This window comes from Fukomys damarensis, unplaced genomic scaffold, assembly GCF_012274545.1.
Source record: "Fukomys damarensis isolate Sample0158 unplaced genomic scaffold, DMR_v1.0_HiC HiC_scaffold_4, whole genome shotgun sequence".
NCBI lineage: Eukaryota > Metazoa > Chordata > Mammalia > Rodentia > Bathyergidae > Fukomys > Fukomys damarensis.
In genome coordinates this window covers 42,662,561-42,683,875 of record NW_022900916.1, presented here as the reverse complement: position 1 = coordinate 42,683,875, position 21,315 = coordinate 42,662,561, and the positions used below count along the sequence as shown (strand labels likewise).

The window sequence follows — 21,315 nt, the reverse complement described above, 5'->3', positions numbered from 1 at the left end:
GTCCCATTTCTGGCCCAAAAGGCGAGCCTTAAACAGCAATAAAATTACATAACAAAACTCTCCTTGCTAGAATCGCCTCTTTTCTGAGCTTTCTTGCACATAAGCAGTTACAAATAGCCAAAATTCCAAGGTACAAAATGCAGGCCAGAATAGTGTTTAACTAGGACAAGATTCATCATTTTAAAATTTTTATTTGTATTAATATATGTTTTCAATACAGAACAATTACATTCATCATGGGGAGATGGTACATGCACATAACACATTTTAAGGATTCATCTTTTTATTTAAGTTTTTAATGTTTGAATGTACTTCTAGATAAATGATCCCACTTTATTTTCTTCAGAACATTGACTATGCTTTAATAAGTAAAGTCAATCAATAAAGGAATTTGTTCCTATAAAAACTTTTTATTAATGTAATTTTTCATTTCCTATAGATAAATGTTCAGCAACTAGTTTTGGTTCAGAGTTGTGACAGATTGTTCACTTGCCAATGGTGGTCAGGTTTTCTTGTACTTATTAGACTTTTTTCACATATTTCCACCTCCATGCATGCTGTCCTTACTCTGCTTTGTTCTTTTATTCATCTTTTGTGTCAACTAAAATATTGATTCTTCTATGATGCTTTCCTTAGAGAACTTATTTCAATATAGGGAAATATAACATGATCTAATTGTAAGGGGTAAGATTTTTTAAGAAGGCAAAGCAAAACAAATAGAATATTAAAAGTATATGTTATCCTGGAGACACACAATTGAGAAACATTAAAATGATATGTAAATTTTTAAATCTTGGGAACATGGTCACTTTCTTCTTTGAGAAACTCTAGCACATAGTACCTTTTCTATTTTAGTACTTAGCATACTGTGTCTGTATTTATGGATCTATTTCTACTATGACTACAAAGGATATAAATTTGGAATATGAGACTTAGGTGAAACTAAAGCTATATTACTATATTTTGAAAAATCAAAATATATCTTTGAACTTTTATGGCAATAGTCTTAATATTAATTACTAGAGAACCCTTGCTTATCATTGTGCACATTTCTCAGGGACTTTGTGTAGTTCATTTTACATCAGATGGAGAAAAGGATTCTTGATTTGAGTTTGTTCTGAGTTTGTTTTTGAGTTTGTCAAGTCTGTATGACCCATTTGAAAGTAGGCTGCTTTGCTGTTTCTGTAGTACCCCTCCTTTACACTCAACTCAAACCAAGGAGCATTCGTAGAGGCTCACAAGGCCAAATTAGTAGAGTCTGAGTGACTAGCTATTTAATGAATTTCTTTTCAGAGGTCCTGCCATCTATCGGTTTCTGAGTAGAAATAAAACTTTAACTTCTATCCACCTAAAGACATCATCTCTGGGACCAAAACATCATGCTCTCCAATTCTAATCACCTCTATCTATTCTGTTTCTGAGATAAGAAAGTATAATCTTCAATGGGCCTGAATGATGAATAGTTTAATTTTCTTTCCAAATAAAATTTTTTTATTGAGTGGTGAAGGGGTAATGGCTATATAAAGAGGGGGTATCTTTTACCTATTCAGATGCAAGACAAGAGAAGAGAGCCCATTTTCTAGGGTGAAGCAACAGCAAGGAAAACTAGAACAGCAATGAACAACAACTAGGAGTTACCAGGAATTGGTGTGTATGTCTACTTCCTTTCAATAGACACTGATTTCTTTCTTTATTTTAAAAAATTTTTATTGGTACCAGGGATTGAACTAGGGTCCTTATGCTTGCAAGGCAGGCCACCAAACCGCGGAGCTAAATCCCCGGCCTTGACACTGATTTCTTAAAGCATCATATTTCTTCATAGATGAACCGCCAGAACTCAGTAGTACCTGTCATTTACAAGTAAATATTGACTCAATGAATTGAATGTATCATGAGTATTATTATTGCCTTCTATAGTAACTGATCATAGGAACTTTTAGATGAATTAAAACATGAAACTAGTTGAACTGAAGTCAAGAACACATTTGTTCTTCAACATAACATTTTGATGAATTTCCCCCCAGATGTACAAGAAATATCAGTTGTTAAACATACTACATTGGAATTTTAAAATTGCAGGATCTAAAATAGATCCCAGCTTTGCTTTTTCATCCAAGAAGTTGTTCTATCTTTTTGTACCACTGTGCTGTTCAAATATTGTGAAATCAGTAAGTGTTCTGGATTTAGATGCAAAGTACACACTGTTCATTGAGGGCACAGAAATATCTTTGGAAGTGAAATATTTGATGTGTACACAGATGCGTGTACTTCACTTTTGTTACTTATTTAATAGTTAGCTTAAATCACTGATAAATATCAAGAACATTTCATGTGAAAACCAGGAAGTTCCTTGTTTACTGTAAAGTCACCAGCGAATAGATCAAAGCCTGTGCTATTATTATACTACTCTGTTCATAAAATTCTTTCATTTAAAATTCTTTAAGTGTTACTTCTCCATGCTGTTGCTTTCCAACCTGTAGTATCTAATCAGTATTCACCACCAGAGGCAATAATGCATAAGAGATCACAGTCACTCTGATGGGAATTACTTATAGAACTTGTTACAGTACCAATTAAATAGAAAAGCAGAGATTCTTTGGACTAAAATGACCCACTAAGGTTTGTTTATTCAGCACATGTTTATGAAGATATCTGCAGCAAGAAGCTATGGTGGGCTTTGGAAAAAACTATGATTGGTCAGTAATGCTATCCTCCAGGTCCCCAAATGCTACCCTCAAGGTGCGAGCAACTCAAGCACACAAATAACTATAACTCAGGAGAGGAAGTAATAAATAGTATAGCAGAATCAAACTCCAAAGAAGTAGTACCATGTTCAGTTAAAGAACTGAGTATTTCAATGTAAGTGTCACTGAGCTGTGCCTTAGAGGAAAAAGCTGTAGCTTTTTTTGCAAAAAGGATGTGTGTGGGGAAGCACTGTGATGGAAGGGACACCTTGAGCAGAGACACGTGCTCAGACCACAATAGGCAAATCACGGCCACCCCTGACAACAGGGAGCAGTCTTGTGTCGGCATGCTTCCCTGAGTGTATTAAATACGCATATTTCATTGCAATAAGAGAAATCATTATTATGACACATTTGCTAATAATAATGAGTATTCAAAAATTGACCAATAGAAAATATATTGAGAATAAAATAGTACATTCAGTATATTTTGAAGTTCTTTTTGATTGCTTTCCATGTTTTTGGATTCATCTAAGTTCTTACTTCAGGGCAACTGTTGTATTAAGATTTTACAGAGAAACAGAACCACACGTATACATTTATACACATATGTGTATATGTATATAGATATAGATACACACACAAATCTCATTGGTCGGAGAGAGAAAGAGTGAGGGCCAGAGTCAGAGAAGATTTAAAAGAATTGGGTCACATGATTTTGGGGATAATAAGTTTGAAATTTGGAGGGCTGGTGAGTAGGGTATAAACTCCTGGAGGGACTGATATCACAGTCTTGAGTCTGAAGCAGTCTAGAGACACAATTTCTTTTTTAATTTTTTTCATAGTGGAGGTGGGGTATCACTATATGTTATCCAGGTGTGTAATCCTCGGGCCTTAGCCTCCTGAGTAGTTGAGACAACAGGCACAGAGCACTGCACTCAGCTCGGGATTTCTTCTTTTGGAGGAGACTTCAGTCTTTTAAGGCCTTCAACTTATTGGATGTAGCATACATATCTTAATAAAGGAACATTTACTTTATTCAAAGTATTGATTTAAATGTCAACCTCTAAAACATAATCTCGAAGCAGTATCTATAGTGATGTTTGACTGAACAGCTGGCTATGATAACCTAGTCATACTGACACATAAAATTAGCTAACATAGTGAAAATGAATCATGAAGACAAGAAAATAATGAAAAGGCTGGAGGACAGTAAAAGTCTGTCGTTTATTTACATAGCTCATTGTATTCTATAAGCATTTTTTTGCATACATATGTTAAAGAAAGGAGCATATTACTATCAACAGTTTAAAATGACAAATCTGAGACACAGAGAAATTAAGAATTTTAAAGTATATGGAGCTAGATGTTGAGCAGTGTGCTTTCTGACAGATTATCTAAAAATCTTTCTGTTCTACTTCCATTAGCTGTTACCTAAATTCCTATGGCACTGTAGCTGTCTTGGCACTGCAGCTGTCTTGAAGCTCAGTGCAAGGCAACTATTTATGCTGTAACTATCCAATTAAATTTAAAATATGCCTGTTTATGAACAGCTGTATTATTCCTTCTCTAATTACATATTAATAAGTTTTTCTTTTTTGTTAATTTTATTGGTACATTTTAGGTGTAAAATATAATGACATTCACCATTGAACATTTGTACCTTTATATAATCTATCCTGGTTCTTATTTTTTCCCCATTCCCCTGCCGTCCTTCAACCCCTCCACCCCTCCTTATTTACAAAGATTTTGTTTCCACTTTTTCATTTTCTCATAATAAGTTTTTCTTAAAGAATGAGATCTCTTATACATCCTGTTTATGCTGGGTAACGATTTGCTTATATAGCTTGGGTGACAGACTTTATGAAATAGTTTTCAAGGCATGTTGCTGAGCTGTTGTGCTACAGTGATTCTTATGGAGTTGTAAAGTTTGAAAGGTCTAAATTCTTCAGATTTAGAAAGACTCAGGAGTTATACATCACATTCAAGTTGTTTTATATTCTAACTACTTTGTCTGCAAGAAGAGAATGATACTAAAATTTCAGCAATGCTTTTAATGTGAGTAAAAAATGAGTTATTGTTTGTATGAAGGTGTGGACAGCATGGTGGCATTCCAGACGTAAGAGATATCATGCTTCTTAATTTTCTAAGTGAATCTACCTTCAAAGCACGATGTAGTGAGTGGAGCAATAAATCCAATATGAGTTACCAACTGGGGTTTTTCTCTTTATGGTTCAAAGTCCCTGGGTCTTACATAATCCTAGGAAAATGGGAGAGAACCTGTTTATTGGTTCATAGGCGTGACCATTTCCCCTTTGGCTCCATGTGGATGACAGAACTGCTTTGTACAAAACCATCGCAAATGTACAAGGCAGCTTTTCTTCTAAATGATTATTTGTAGTTCAAGACTGATATTTGCCATATGCTAGAGATGGCCCCCTTGGGGGTACTGTATAATGTTCCTCTCTGCTGACTACTCAGTCCCAGATTTCTTATACTATGTGCTCAAGACAGGATATTTAATGGTTAGTTCTCACTTATATTGAAATATACATTCCCCTGCAAGGGTTTGTTACTCTGGAATGTTAAGTCCAAGTACTTGAAGAAATTCAAAATCTCCCCATATATTCACCAGAGAAATCAGTTCCAGGATTGAGCCTGTTTTCATTCCCTTTGGGGCATAATTCAGTTTAATTCTTTAATTGGCTGATGGCTTTGAAATGAGCCCTATTAACTCTCCCTCTGAGGATTAGGAAAATCTAGACCTCAAGGGCATAGAGCTTTGGCATTATTCCTACACTGATGAAAATACAATAGGATAAAAATTCAAGCTACTGATACATTTTTGAGTAAATCACACTGTTGAACAAGCCAATCAAAAGGCATATAGCAGTTGTTCAATTTATGTGCTCTTGATCACTATTATTTTGAAAGAGTGACCGTACATTATTACAGTAAAGGTTTACTTGTTTATTTCCTGTGATCTATCCAGTGTTCCTTATCTTGAAAAGCTTTAAGGTATTGGGGGGAAAGATGCAGGTTTTGGGGTCAAGGTGAGACAGTGCTGATTTTCCTTCTTGGCACTTCATCTTATTGTCTCTGTACACGTAGGTAAATTATGTAAGTTTTTCCTCTCTAAAACTAATTGTGAAGGCTACTTGTACATATTGTGTATTGCTTTAGGCTTTACCTGCCAAGATATAGAATGTTCCACATATATAATACTATCATAAGTTTCAAAACTTTGAGTCTAAACATGCTGGACTAGCAGCAGTTCAGTGTATTGCTTTAGGCTTTACCTGCCAAGATATAGAATGTTCCACCATATATAATACTATCATAAGTTTCAAAACTTTGAGTCTAAACATGCTGGACTAGCAGCAGTTCAGTCCTTTGGCAGAAGCCTATCCCATGAATGTATTCTGTCTTGAAGAACCCAAGGCTGAGTCCCTATGTTCTCATGTCTTTTTCATCTCTTGCTTGTCTCTTTCTGTCTAGTAGAAAAACTCTCTGGAGTCTCATGATCAGATATGCAGGTATTTATCACAGAACGGTTAGGTCCCTAGACAGATCTGTCACTTGTACGCCACCTTTTTCCTTTCGTTACACACCAATGTTTAGGGGGAACAGAGCAATATCAGGGAAGGTCCAATGCAGTCAGCCTCCTGCTACCATGAGCCACTGCTCCATCTGGCAGTCAGCCAAGCTTCCAGCTCAGGCTTGCTCTTCTCGCTCCATACTCAGGGTCAAGGTCATTCTCAGGCCTCACCTCCTTCAGGGAATTTCTTTCTCATAAATTGGATTGTATATCCCTGAACACAACAGATGAACCAGTTTGGAGATCTCTTGTTCACATATCCTGTGACCATGCAAAGCAAAGTGTATGCTTTTGTGTTTCAGAACTTCTGTGATGGCAAAAAGCTCCACGAACATTCTATAACAGGAAGTTGTGCTACTCAGGACATTCAAATGACCTCATGCCTTACTCCAAATTTGATCAGGTCCAAAATTTTCCTTAAAGAAAGCAGGGCTTACTACCCAGTAAACTTTCAGTAAATATAGTTTGTTTTCATTATTTTTGTTTAAGAACATTTAATATTTTCTAGTCAATTGACTTTAAACATATTTTGTCTTTTACCAAGCTTTTTTTTTTTCTTTTTTCTTTTCTTTTGGTACCAGGGATTGAACTCAGGACTTTGCACTTGTGAGGTAGGCGTGGTGTCACTGAGCTAAATCCCTAGTCCCCCAAGCTATTTTTTGTAGTAATAATATTTGAGATCCAAAGTCATCTGAATGATGAACTTTGGAGCTCACTAGCAATGTAGGATGTTTAATAGCTACTCAGGAAAAGACATGGTACCACATCATAGTGGGATCCACAGAGTTTGGACACTAAAATGAGAGATTCTTACCAAAAATGGAGCTTAATAAAACTGGGTTCTTCAGAGCTATGTGAGAGAGACACATGAAAAGTAATGCTTCATTAAAAGTGTAAGACAGAGGAAATAAATAACACTCTTCCTCAGGATTTAAGAGAAAGCAGGAAGCCAGACATTTGCAAACCATATTGTAGGAAAACAAAGCCTCTAAAAAACTTATACTTAGGTGAACTTTGAACTTGAGCCAATGCAGAGATAAGGACTATTTATAAATCCCTCAAAGGCACTAAAACAAGAAGCAATAGTTCGTGTAGGGAACAATGGGGCTTAGCTAGAATGGGAGAACTAAAAACTGTGAGTAGAGTTGGAACAGCACAGATGTTTCCCAGACCCAGTCAATGCTGAAACTATTCCTTTCACTCTCTGGTTTAAGGATTCTCAAAGCTTTTAAGGAAGAGGACCTGGGAATTGATATTTTAAATAAAAGAAGCATTTATATGGTATTTATATTAAGAGCCTTCCAAATAGTAAATTACTTAATCCTCTTTTTTTTTTTTTTACAGTCATATAAAATGTTGTTGGCTCCTTTTCTATGGAACCACAACTTTTCCAAGAACACAGAGCAAGCACCAAGGAAACAGGATTAAAAATCAGGTGGTTTGGTGCCATAATTTGGATCATGAATGTCTCCTGAAGGCCCATATTAAAAACTTGGGTGTCGTCAGGAGGTGGTGGAGCCTTTAGGAGGTGAGGCCTAGTGGAAGGATGTTAGGACGACTGACGAAGTATATTTGAAGAGACAGTGTGACTCTGTCACTGTCTTTAATTCCTAGCACCTCCTCTACCATGTGCTTCAGGTATGATGTGTTACACTGCCACAGCTCCAAAGCAGACACCAAATGACCATGGACCGAAGCCTTGAAACTGTGAGCCAAAATAAACTTTTCCTTCATTTAAGTGGATGTATCTCAGGTATTTGTCATAGCACTGGTAAGTTGGCTAACATGTGACCTAGTAATCCTAGCAAAGGATATACCTTAAGTATATACCTAGTAAAAATGATGTCATTCATAATAGCTCTAAAGTAGAAATAACCCAAATATCCATTGACATATAGATGAATAAACAAATGGAATATTACTTAATATTGTCATAAGTTTCTTATTACTTATAGTTACTTATAATAATATGAAAGAAATTAAGTGCTGAAATACACCACAACATTAAAATATTGAATCTTGAAAACATGTCATACTAAAGCCATCAGTCACAAAAGATCATTCTCTCAATTTATATAAAATGTCCAAAATTGACAAAATCTGTGTATATAGATTAATGGTTGGGTAGGGTGGGAGGTATTGCACATGGTGAAGGGTGGTCGCTATGATAATAACAAGATCCCAAAAATATAATCAGGTGGTCTGGATCAAGAGTCGAGGCCCTCAACCTTTAGGCTATACCATCTTTCTCGAACTCAGAAACCGACTGGTCAGACCTTCCTTGCTGTATATACCTGGTCACTATGAAATGCAGATGATTTTGATACTTATATTGGGCAAAGTCAGGTAAAAAGTGCCTGTAAGGTAGAAAGGTGAAAAGCAGCCTGGCTCCACGAGACTCAGCGACAAATGGGTAACAAAGGAGGTTTCAGAACCTACTTGCTTTGATTGTCCTTGTGCCCTTCCCTTGTAAATAGTACTTCTATTCTGTCTTTGCTACTGAACGTTACAGAAACTGGGAGAAAGTATCAGGGAAAAAGATTCCAGGTCCACGATGTTGCTGTTGCACTTTAGTTCACCTTTCAAAAAAGTTAAATAAAACTCCAAACTTAATTCCTCAAGGGGGAGCAGTGTTAAAGTTCTGAGGAACCTACCAGCTTGGATACTCTGAAAGCTAAAAAAGTCAGAAACTTGTTTTCCATTCTTTTGTTGAAAATTCTCCCTAATTGCTGATTCTGGCCAAAAATAGGTGTGAAGGGCCCCCTGCTGGCCATCGACTAATACTCCTGGAGACAATTTGAGGTGGATGTTAAGAACTTTGGCGCAGCATTTGTAAATGTTCATTAATGATTGAGGCCTTTGGCTCTCTGCTGGGAACAGCCTCCGTTTGTAATCTTATCATTACCAGAACCTGATTTAATTTTCTTTTCTTTTTTTTTTTTGGTACCTGGGATTGAACTCGGGTCCTTGAGCTTGCAAGGCAGGCCACCGAACAGCTGAGCTAAATCCCCGGCCCGAGCCTGATTTAATTTTCCTGGGTTTCATCTGAGAAGTTATCAACCGGAAATGCTACTTTGAAACGTCAAAGCACCTTTTGTTTATCTTGTTTCTGAGAAGAGGATTTAATCTTTCAAGTTACAGTTCCAGACTCTCCAAACACTTTTATTTTGGAGCTTAATTTCATCTAGGATAATTATATTAATCTTAACAAACGCTTAAGGTTATCGGAAAATCCGTGAATTTTCCTTTCATTTTTACCAGCACATGATGTTATTTCCTTACATTTCTTAAAGACAGTGTGATTTAAGGGCTTTACATAGAAGTCCCCACTCCACCAAAAGACTTCTAGATTTGATAACCAAATTCAGTGGCATAGAGTGGTACAAAGTCAATACTCAAAAATCAATAGCCTTCCTGTACACAAATAACAAACTCATTGAGAGAGAAATTGGGGCAACAACTCCTTTCACAATAGCATCCACAAAACTGAAATATCTAGGAATCAGTCTAATGAAGGAGGTAAAAGACCTCTGCATTGAAAACTACAATACTCTTAAAAAGTAGATTGAAGAGGATATCAGAAAATGGAAAGATATCCCTTGGTCTTGGAGAGGAAGAACCAATATGGTGAAGATGGCATACTTCCAAAATTGTTATATAGATTTAATGCAACCCCAATAAACTGAAAGTGTAAATAAGGATCAAAATGTATAATAGATAATATGAAATAGGAAGAAAAGGCCTAAAGGGGAAAGGGAACTAGGAGGGGTAGAGAAAAGGAAAGAAGGGAAATAAAAAAAATATGAGAAAAGGAAAAAATGGGAACAAAGTCTTTGTAAATAGAGACGGATGGACGGGGTTGAAGGGAGGACAGGGCAATGGAAGAAAAAAATAAGAACCAAGACAGATTCTGTAAAGATTATCAAATTCCCAATGTTGAATGTCATTGCATTGTATAACTAAAATGAACTAATAAACTTAATGAAGAAAATCCCAACAGCATATCTCACAGAATTAGAAAAAGCAATCCTAAAATTCATTTGGAATCAGAAGTGACCTAGAATAGCAAAAGCAATTCTAGGCAACAAAGGGCAAGGAAGGATATGACAATCCCTGACCTGAAATTATACTACAAAGCTGCTGTAATAAAAACAGTATTACAGCATAGTGCTGGTAAAAGAACAGACCTGAGGATCAATGGAACAGACTAGAAGATGCAGAAAAAGCTCCAGACATACTCAGCCACTTAATCTTTGACAAAGAAGCCAAACACTTTAATTGGAAGAAAGACAGCCTCTTTAATAAATGGTGCTAGAAAAACTGGCTTTCCATATGCAAAAATTGAAACTAGACCTATATCTTTCCCCAGTACTAACTTAAAATAAAGTGGATCAAAGATCTAAATATTAAAATGTAAAAGTTAAATTTTCTGGAAGAGAGAATAGGTAGAACACTTGAGGATGCAGGAGCAGGCAAAGACTTCATGAACAAAACCCAGATTGCACAGAAAATACTATGGGACCTCATGTCATTAAAAAGCTTTTGCATAGCAAGAGAAACCACCAAGTGAAAGACAACCTATAGCTTGGGAAAAAAGAATTATCAGCTATTCATCTGACAAAAGACTATTATCTAGAATATATAAAGAACTAAAAAAAAAATCAGACCCCCTAAATTTAAAGATGCAGTCCAAAAATGGGCATCTGAAATGAAAAGACATTTCTCAGACAAGGAAGTAGAAACAGCAAATAAATGTATGAAAAAATGTTCAACATCACTGGTCATTCATGAAATGCAAAGCAAAACAATTCTGAGATTCATCTCACTCCAAAAAGAATGGCTGTTATCATGAAATCAAACAATAACAAATGCTGGTGGGCTGTGCAGAAAAAGGAACTTTTCCCCACTGTTTGTGGGAGTGTAAACTGGTACAACCACTGTGGAAATCACTGTGGAGAGTTCTCAAAAAACTGAAACCCATTTGACCCAGCTATTCCTCTTCTTGATATCTTCCCAAAATAATTAAAAGCATCATCCCACAGCAATATAAGCACACCCATGTTTATAGCAGCACAGTTTGTAATAGTTAAATCTTGGAAACATCCCAAATGCCCATCACCAATGAGTAAATAAAGAAGGTGTGGGTTGTGACATATATATATATAGAGAGAGAGAGTGGAATGCTACTCAGTCACAAAGAAGGATGAGCTACAGACATTTACAGCTAAATGGTTGGACCTTGTGACCATACTCCTAAATGAAATAATCAGACACACATGCTTGAGTGCTGTGTTGTTTCTCTGGTATGAGAAAATGAAAGTGGAAGTAAGGACTAAAATTGGAGAGATTGAGTCAGTAGTGTCCAAAAGTTGTGAGTTTCTTCCTTTTCTGGGCAAGGAGGAGATGTTGTCCCTATGTCCGGGATTTTTGCCTAATGGGGAAGACATCTTTGGAATGGTATTTTCTAAGTCATGGGCAAGAATCCTCATAGATTGCTTGATGGGGGCTGTGTCTAAGAATGGCGCCTTGGAAGTATTGGTGGTCCCAGTGTCTGGTTATCTACCCAAAGACCTGCATTTTAGCTTTTCTTTTTAACATCTGCTTAATCTGGCAGCCTGTATCCTTTTCCCTGACTGAACTCTGACTTTTGTGCTTTGAGAAAGTATCTCACAGGACTGGGCCCTCCTTAACTGTCTATATTTCTTCTAACTGTAAATTTCTCTGGTGTCTATCTTATGTAAAATACAGTAAAAATTTATTGTACATAGTTTTGATTGAGTGTTAAAATAATAATTCAAAAAACCCTACTTCTGACATGTAAATTTGGGTCCTTCATCAAGACAGTAGACTTGTAGGCTTGGAGGACTCAGCTAACCACAGTCTCCAGTAAATGGACATGTTACTTTTACCATGGCTACCAGATTGACTTGTGGGTAATGCCCACTCCTGCTCAAATTAAAGGAAATTGTGGTGGGTCGGTAGCTCTTTGTCACTATGACAAAATACCTTGCAACAATATAAAGGAGGAAAGATTTATTTTGACTTACAGTTTTAAAGGCTTCAGTCCATAATAGGCTGGCTCCCAGGCAGAATCATAATGGTAGAAGGGCATGAAGGAGGCTCGCCACTCACCTGTTAGAGTCTAGGAAGCAGAGAGAGAGAGAGAGAGAGAGAGAGAGAGGAACTTGATGGAAAGGGGCTTGAGACTAGATACATTTCCCATGGTCAGAGCTCACAATCCACTCTTCATCAAGGCCACACTTCGCGTTTCCATCACTGCCCAAAATCCATCAAACTGCCAAGCCTTGTGGGGCATGCCTGTAACTCCAGGAGGCAGAAGCAAAAGGATTGCTGCAAGTCTGAGGTCAGCCTGGGCTATGTAGTGAATTCAAAGCCAGCCTGAACTGCACAGCAAGTCTCTGTCTCAAAAACAAACAAACAAACCCCAAAAATAATCCATCAAATTATCATCCCATCAGCGAATTAATCCATAAAGAAGTGAGAGCCCTTATGATCTCTTCCCCACAGCCCATCAGCAGCCAAGTCTTCAATATGCAGAACAACCTTGGGACCATTTTAGGCTTTATTTTCCGCCTGAACCAGGGATTGAACTCAGGACCTTGTACTTGCCAGGCAGGCACTGGAGCCACTGAGCTAAATCTCCGGCCCTGGGGACCATTTTAGATAAGAACCAGACCATAAGGGAAGCAGAGGACTGAGAGAGAGAGTGAGTGAAGCAGGTCCCTCTCTATGTCTTTTTCCCTCTTGGAATTTAATTGAGGTGAGTATAGAGTGGAGAGATACTCTTTCATGCTCCTACTCAATATTAGAGATTGCAAAGGTTCAAACATGCTGGCTGCAGTTGGGAGCACTGTAGCATAAAAATAAACTGTGACAGAAGGAGGAAGCCCTGGAGATTTAGCTTTCCTGGGCAATCTTTGATTCTGTTTGGTGCAAACGGACCAGTTACTGAGCATCAAGCTAAGAGTTTGCCAGAGGGAGTTTCTGTGGCAGACCATGAAGCCTACCGATATTATTTTAGGAGAGATTTGCATCATGTATGAGGTATAACCAGATCCAGAGCCATTAGCTCTGGCTAATGAGATAGCCTGGGGCCTAGACAGTAAGAAATTGTGATCGGGCCGTGACTAAGTCTAGAAAAGCTTTAATCATGGTTATTCCAGACTGAAGGAGTGGATAAAGAATATTGAATCCAAAGTGGCGAAGGACGTCATACTCAACATCCCTAACTCTTTCCTGCTGCTTCCTCCAGCAGCAGGAACTGCGTTAGTTCCCTCCAATTACCAGACATAAAAAGCCACTGCCCTAGGAAGAGAGGCAGAAGAATGGAAGATGCTAGATGAGAGATTGAGCATTTGTATTACAGAAAAAGGAACATTTTAATCTTTCACATGTTACATTGTAGTAATTTAAATGACATTGTATATTTATCTAATTTTTTTCCTTCTCTGTTATAGGGGATTCAAATTGAAAGCCAGAGTAGTTGTGAAAAAAAAAATTACACTTTATGCGTCTACAGGAATTCTAGTATGAACTAAATTTATGATGCTGCTATAAATAGAGAAAAGTACAAATAAATGTTAAGATAATGTTAATTTAAAATTTCTAAACTCAAAATAATGTATCCTATTGGATATTTAGGAAATATATAAAATTTGGTATGCTTAATAAAGGACTTGACTACCCTTAATGCTTTTTCCCTCAACTTTCTCTTTCATTTCATTGAATAGTCTCACCTTTTAACTAATTTCCTCAGTCCTTGAGTCTTTCTTTTCATAGTATCTCTCTATAAAATACAGCAGGAAATTTTGTTGGCTCCTTTACCAATAGATATGTTGAATATATTCCTTTCTTTCCATCTTCATCATTGAAAGCTAATCAAAGCCAACTAGATTTCTGCATTTTGCTTCTTCCTCTCATTCTATTTTTTCACCAAAAGCAAGTGTGGTTGTGTTAGTTACTTTTCTAGTGCTGCTGAGACAAAATAGCAGACAACCAAAGTTAGAGAGGAAGGGGTTTATTTGGCTTAGTTTGTAGAGATTTCAGTCCATAATTGGCTGGCTGCAAGGCAGGGATGACAAACAGGATTGCAGAAAAACAACATGGTATACACAAGGCAGCAATGGTAACAAGAGAGCCTTAACATTGTCTCCCTGCCACCTTTATTTTATTCAGGTTACTTAAGGTGGGAAGCACTCACACCTTTAATCTTAGTCCTGGAGCCTAGCATTGCATGATGAATCATTTGCAGCTTCACACACTCTAAATCAAGCCTATGACCACATGAAGCTTTGGGGGACATCTGGACCCAAACCATAACACTGGTCTTTTAGAAACATGAAAGAAATCTTGCAATCTCTTGCTCACATTTCTTTGATGATTTTTGCATGGCTGTTAGAATACCTTCATCAGCAAGGCCCTGTTGTTTCTGTCTCTGATTGACTCTAACTTCATCTTATCACTCTTCCTTCCTCCCACAGCTCAAGCCCACATGGCTCACTGATATTGTTGTCATGCTGGTGATTTTGCATGTGTACTGTGTGTCTAAAATTCTCTTAGATGTTTGTGAGACTAGCACAGTTACAGTATTCAGATCTCAACTCAGATGTCACCATAGAAAGGCTATCCTGACTATCCATCCCAATTACTCCTTATCAAAGGCCTGTATGAGAGGTTGAGCATTTGTATGACAGCATTTGTAATCCATTACAATGTTTATCACAATGTACAACTATTTCGATTTTTAAAAGTTTTTCCTTACCTGTTTTTTATAGTTGCTAGTGGATTCTATGCTCTGTGGGAGCAAAAATCTTTTGTATTCAATGTTGTGTTCTCATAATTGAGAATCCACAAGGTAATTAGAAAGTGTCAACAAATATTTGCTGAAGGAAAAAAGAGGGAAAGAGGAAAAGAAAGAAGAAATGAAGGGAAGATGTAGGAATCAAATAAAATCTCAAGTCTAAACCTTTACTATTTCTCAGATAGAGGGCTAACATCAAGAATATACAAAGAACTAAAACAAATTAAAACTAAAACTCTCTAAAATGAGTTCACACTTTTAAGAAGAAGTAGAGATGGCCAATAAATACATGAAAAAATGCTCAACATCACTGGTCATTAGAGAAATGGGAATTAGAACATCACTGAGATTCCATCTTACCCCAGAAAGAATGGCCATCATTAAGAAATAAAATAATAACAAATGCTGGTGAAGCTACATTGTTGGTGGGAGTGTAAACTAGTACAATCACTATGGAAACCAGTATGGAGAAGCCTCAAAAAAAAAAAAACTAAATAGGGAAATTCCAATTGACTTACCTATTCCCCTTCTAGGTACCATCTCCAAAGTGTTAAAGTCATATTACAGTGACACATGCGTACCAATAGTTATAGCAGACTGTTTACAGTAGTTAAATCCTGAAAACAGCCTTCTGTCCATCACCAGATGAATGGATAAAGAAAATGTTGCATTTATGCACAATAGAGTATTACTGTGTAATACAGAAGGATAAGACATTTGTAGTTAAACAGATGTATCTTGAGACCACAATATTAAGTAAAATAAATCAGACACACAAGCTTAAATATTGCATGCTTTCTCTTATATGAGAAACCCAAAGTATAAATAAAGAGGAAAATAGAAGATAATAGGAAGTAGGGAGATCTTTCTCAAAGAGGAAGGGAAACAAGAGATATAAGGGGAGGGGAGAGGGAAAGGAGGGGGATGAGAAAAAATTGAAGAAAAAAATGGAAATGGAGCTTTTGTAAATGGAAAGGGTCCCAAGAGTAAGGGGAACGGAGGGATGGGAGGGGTAGGAGAAAGAAAAAAAGAATTTAAATGTGTTAAGTACATGCACCAACATCCCACGATAAATGTAATCTTTATATACTGCCAACAGTTACCATTAAAAATAAATAAACCATTAATACACTTCATTAAAACATCTAAATCAGTCCTCTGCTACTATGTCAACAATAAAGTACTTATTTCCAGTAAAATTAGCATGTATATATTTTTTATAATCAATATGTGTTTCTGAACCAATTTTACAAGGAATTTTATAATTTGGTTATCAAATTTGAAACATAACTACACCATATAGTAGTGCTCGTCATCAAATAGTTCCACAATTGCGAGCTCCAGGTAAATAAATGGTAGGATGTATTTTTTGATTGTGTGAGGTCATATAGTGAGTTCCGGCTAATGGATTGTGATAGAATTTGTGTATGTTTCTCTAAGCCTGCAGCGTATATTTACTAGTAAAAAAACAAAAACAAAACAAAAACTTTCAAATTTTCTTTTCTTCTGCCTTAGGGTACTTTTTACTATTTCCTTATTTAGGTATATAAAACACTATATAGCCTGTTTCCCAGTTATTTATTAAATATGAATGAATTGAGTATTGCTTGCTTATTTTGTAAAGCCATAGCATCAACATATCTTAGAAATTTATGTTTTTCAACCCCTCATCATTCATTTACTCCTTGGTCCCATAAACAACTGTGTTTATGGTGCTTAGCATGTAACACTGAGGGAAACAGACAAGCCATCTTATTGAGGCTTACATTCTAGAATTGTAAAAGATGGTAATACAATATTTAAGTCAATTATATAGCACTTTTGGAGGTAAGAAATGTTATGAAAAAGAAAACATGCACAGTTGGGGAAGGGAGAGTCAGAAGCCTGCAGTTTGGAGGAGGTGTCAGGCTAGGGTTCCCTAGGAAAATGCAGTATGGAGCGGTCTCTGCCTTCTGATGGCCCAATTTGAGAGTTTTCAAATTTATGATGACATAAAAGTAATAGGCATTGAGGAGAAATCATACCTGGTATTTTGAATTTTGATTTTTTTCCCCAGGTTAGTGATACGCAGTAGTATTAATAATCTTTTGCCATACTGGGCAGTGACAGCTTCCAGTCAGCAACAGGTACTCTACAATGCAATGGAATGTTGAGTGAGAATGTTTGGTAGTTAGGTGCATTCAAAACATGTTCAAATTGGAATATTTCAATATACAATGGGTTAATGGGCTCCATGGTAAGTCAAAGAGAACTTTGTTGTGGTTTGGATCTGGAGGGTCCCCCTAAAACTCTCATTCACTTAAAGGCTGGGCTTCCCACCCCCCCTTTTTTTTTTTGAGGCAGCATCTTGCTGTGCAGTCCACCATGCTGGCCTTGAACTCACTATGTAGTCTGGGCTAGCCATAAAATTCCAGTGATCCTCCTGGATCAGACTCCTGAGTAGTGGAGTTATAACTGTGCTACCGCACCCAGTGAGGCTGGCTTTTCTGAGGGTGGTTGCATTACGGCGTCCCTATAGCTGAGGTGGGGCCTGGTTGGAAGGCATGGGTCACTAGGTCCTTGACCTGGAAAGGAGTATCTCCCTCCCCAGCCCCTCTCTTTTCTTTCTGCTTCCTGGCTGCTGTGACTTCAGCAGTTTCCCTCCACCAAGGCCTTCCATCATCCACCATGCCATTTTTGCCTTGGAGTCAGCTGATCATGGACTGAACTGTGAGCCAAAAACAACAAAAAACCTCTCCTTTAAATGGAGCCAAAATAAGCCTCTCCTCCTTTCCTAGCAATGAGTAAAGTGACTGAGACAAACCTGTACAAGCCAAGTCTTGAGGGATGTGTGAGAATAAGCCTGCAAGTATCTAAGGGAAGAGCCGTCCAAGTGGACTGAATTTTCTAAAATAGTGATTCTCAATATTTTGGTCTTAGTGCAACAGAAATTAGTGAGATAAGAGGATTCTATTAGTGAGATAAGAAGCAGTAAGGACAGCAGCCCCCAAATGGAGCCTGGAAGCCCAAAATAGACTCTGCTAAATCACAACCCTCTAGGGATCTTACAAAAACATCTGCCAGGTGTGCTTCCTCTGTCTGGGACCTCCCCAGGGCATGATCAGGCAGGCCATTGGCTCAGAGGCTCATGCGCTCTGCGTGGGCACTGTGTGAACACTACCTAGATTAGACCCTGAAAAGTATATAGCCTCTTATAGGGCAGAGACTATGTTGCTTTCACAACAGTCCAAGCTCCCTTCTAAATCCCTTAAAACCCCTAGACATAGAGTAGAGCCCTTGTAAGTATCCTACTCAGAGTCCCTCCTGAGTTGCAGCAGCTTTGCTTCCTTAACTTTATATCATTGCTTTCTTGTTTTTATATCTTTTAAATAAATGTACTAACATCCATTTAAATAAATTTACTTCCTCCATCCATCATTCTTCACCACATGGGCCATGACCTTGGCATTCCAGTAACATTAAGACCATTTTACACTCCTAAAATTTGTTGAGGACCTCCAAGAGTTTGTTTACTTACTTGTTTTAAAACTTAATAGGTTTCCTAAAGAATCTGGGGCTACCTTTTGAGAATTTCTGAGGTGGAGTAACTGCTCTTAGTCATTTGTAAGGATTTCAGAGGCAATAGTTGATTAGAGAGTGACCTAGGGGAGAAAGACAGGAATAACTCAGAGAGAGGTGTATTAGATAGCATGGGCCCTCCAGGGAAGTGATTAGCCATTTGAGAATTTTAAGCAGAGGTGTGGCATGATCTGATTTAAATTTTTAAGGTGACACAATGCTGGAAAGTAGCAAGAATATAAGCAGAGTAATCTGTAAGAGGCTATGTAATAATTCAAATCGGGGCATCCACATTTTTCAGAGGTAACTCCAAATATATCAATTAATTTATAAACTCTATATTGTTGAAGTAATGTCATTTCCTTCTGATTCACATCCAACATATTTTCCTCATACCTTTATGTGAAGACATTATTATTTATTTGTGCATTTCCCTTTAATTTTTCTGTTAAAATGCATTATAGAAAAATTATTTTTATAACTCCATTTCAGCTAACTCCATTTCAATTCTGTGTTCTTTTGTCATTAGGATCCTTTTTAAACAGAACTTTTAAAAATTCAATGTGCTTTGAAAGGCAACTACATATTCTTTTGCTAATCTTTTTGTTAATAGTTTTTCATTTATTCAGTTTGGCTTCCTGTTTTTTGTTATTCCTGATCTTCTTGTCAGCCATAATTTGCTACAAAGCAATATTTTGCATTTTAAACAAAGGCTCTCTTTGACTGCAATACAAATATGTTTTTTTCTGAATATTTTTTGGTACATGAATTCATTAGAGAATAAATATAGAAGTTCCTTTTCTTTTTGTACTTAAAAAATCAAGTAAGTACTATATATCATCTGCTATGATTTAATTAGACTGAAATAATTCCTTTTCTTTGCATGTTTAACAATTCCTTCTAGTGTAATACCCATCTGAAATCTCAATGTTATTTTCAAATCAAATGTATTATGCAACAGTATTGTCTTAGTTACTTTTCTAGTTTGTGTTACAAAATACTCGACACCCAAAGTTAAGGGAGAAAAGGTTTATTTGGCTCGCAGTTTGTAGAGGCTTCAGTCTATAATCAGCTGGCTCCAAGGCAGCGTGGCATGGCACACAGAAATCAGAGAGGAGAAACAGTTCCTGGTGGACACAAGCAACCACAGCTCTTTCTATCCCTTCTATTTTATCCAGGCTACTTGAGATGGGTAGCACTAATACCCTTAATCATCCTAGCACTATCCCATGAGTCAGATCCAGCCACCTCTGAAAAAGCCCTATTACCACAAGAGGCTTTGGAGGAACAAATACAGCTATAGCAATTATCCTCTGGGTCTATTTCATACACTAGATTGTAAGTTTCTCGAAGCATATATCTCACAGATTTTCCTTTATCTACCACCCATTTCTCTGCCCCTTCACTGATGATGAGTTTAAGATCAATTTAGACACTTATTATATTATTTGTTATTCATTTCTAGCTTCTTTACTGAAGCACCTCAAGGAATCTTATTAAATATGCTAGAATGTTTAAAAACTATGGCTGTATAAATTTAAGTGGAATTGATGGTGTTGGGGTTGACATTAGAAGTTATTAATACAGAAAAGGAATTTCGGTCTATTTTCTATTAATGTACTTTTATTTAAAAAAAGAAATGAAATATTTCAGTATATTTATTAGCTTATCTGAAGACATTTTTTTGTTTTGTTTTGGTGCTGGGGATAGGCAGGTGGTGGAACCACTGAGCTAAATCCCTGGCCCTGAAGACTTTTTGCTATGGGGGGAAAGGGTGAAAAGTTACATAATAATTTATAAAAGATGATTAATTCTATAGTTTAGTTTAAAATTGTAAAAACAGCATTATTTTTGAATCGTTGAAGCTAATAATCATATATAATGAAGTTAATAAATATGTCATATCTACTTGATAAGTCACTGCTCTTATTTAACACTTTATAATCTTTTCTCTTTCAATATTCTATTCTTCCATTTCATAGGCTAAATAGAAAATTTCAAGAAATTTCCATTTTTTTCTCATTAAATTTATTGGTACATTCAAAGCAAACAATACATTTACATCCATCATTGGGATCTTGTACCTTTACATGATGTATGTTGGTTCTTATTTTTTCCTCATACCCCTGTCCTCCCTTCACCCCCTTCAACCTTAAAAAAATGAAAAAATGGAAACATAGTGTTTCTAAATAAGAAATTTCTATTTTTGTTATTGGGTATCTCCTGAATCTATGTAGGGCAGTTTGCTACACATGTAGGATGTCCATGTAGTTTATTGTCTAAACTGGAATGGTTTTAAAGTTGCACTACTAATTATCACTCTTGGCCAATGAGTGTACATTTTGACTCACCCCACCAAACAAAAAGTCTACTCACCCTACAAACAGGTGTGAGAAAACATACTGTTTTTTCATGGCTCTTGAATTCTAGAGTGGAGGAGTGGAGAAGTTTGTTTTGTTTTTTTAAACTCTTCTTATGCCTTCTAACAGTGACTCTGCTGATTTATGAATTTGTGAGAAGAAATTAGTGTGCAGTCTCTAAGTATATTGCCAAAGCAGTCAATATTATGCTTGATATTTCTAAAAAGAAAGATTTTTCAGATGTTCCTTGTAAAAGTTTCTGATACTGCATAAAAAGATAGTTTTTTTCCTTCA

The 21,315-nt window shown here is 36.7% G+C and overlaps 1 protein-coding gene across 8 annotated transcripts in view; it reads left to right on the top strand.

Moving 5' to 3' along the window:
• Positions 1–21,315, top strand: part of LOC104869956 (hyaluronidase-4-like) — a 63,922-nt gene that overhangs the window by 25,618 nt on the left and 16,989 nt on the right. For 2 of the 8 annotated variants that reach the window (XM_033758000.1, XM_033757996.1), the window contains exon 4: positions 7,627–7,810. Coding sequence is in view for 1 of the 8 variants with exons in the window: in XM_033757994.1 (XP_033613885.1) it covers positions 17,328–17,339 (12 nt within the window). In the remaining 7 variants the exon portion in view is untranslated. Of the gene's footprint in view, positions 1–1,550; positions 1,648–7,626; positions 7,811–7,896; positions 8,156–17,156; positions 17,340–17,901; positions 17,952–21,315 lie in introns of those variants that run through there. The other 6 variants (XR_004514984.1, XR_782409.1, XM_033758006.1 and 3 more) reach the window with 6 other exon arrangements.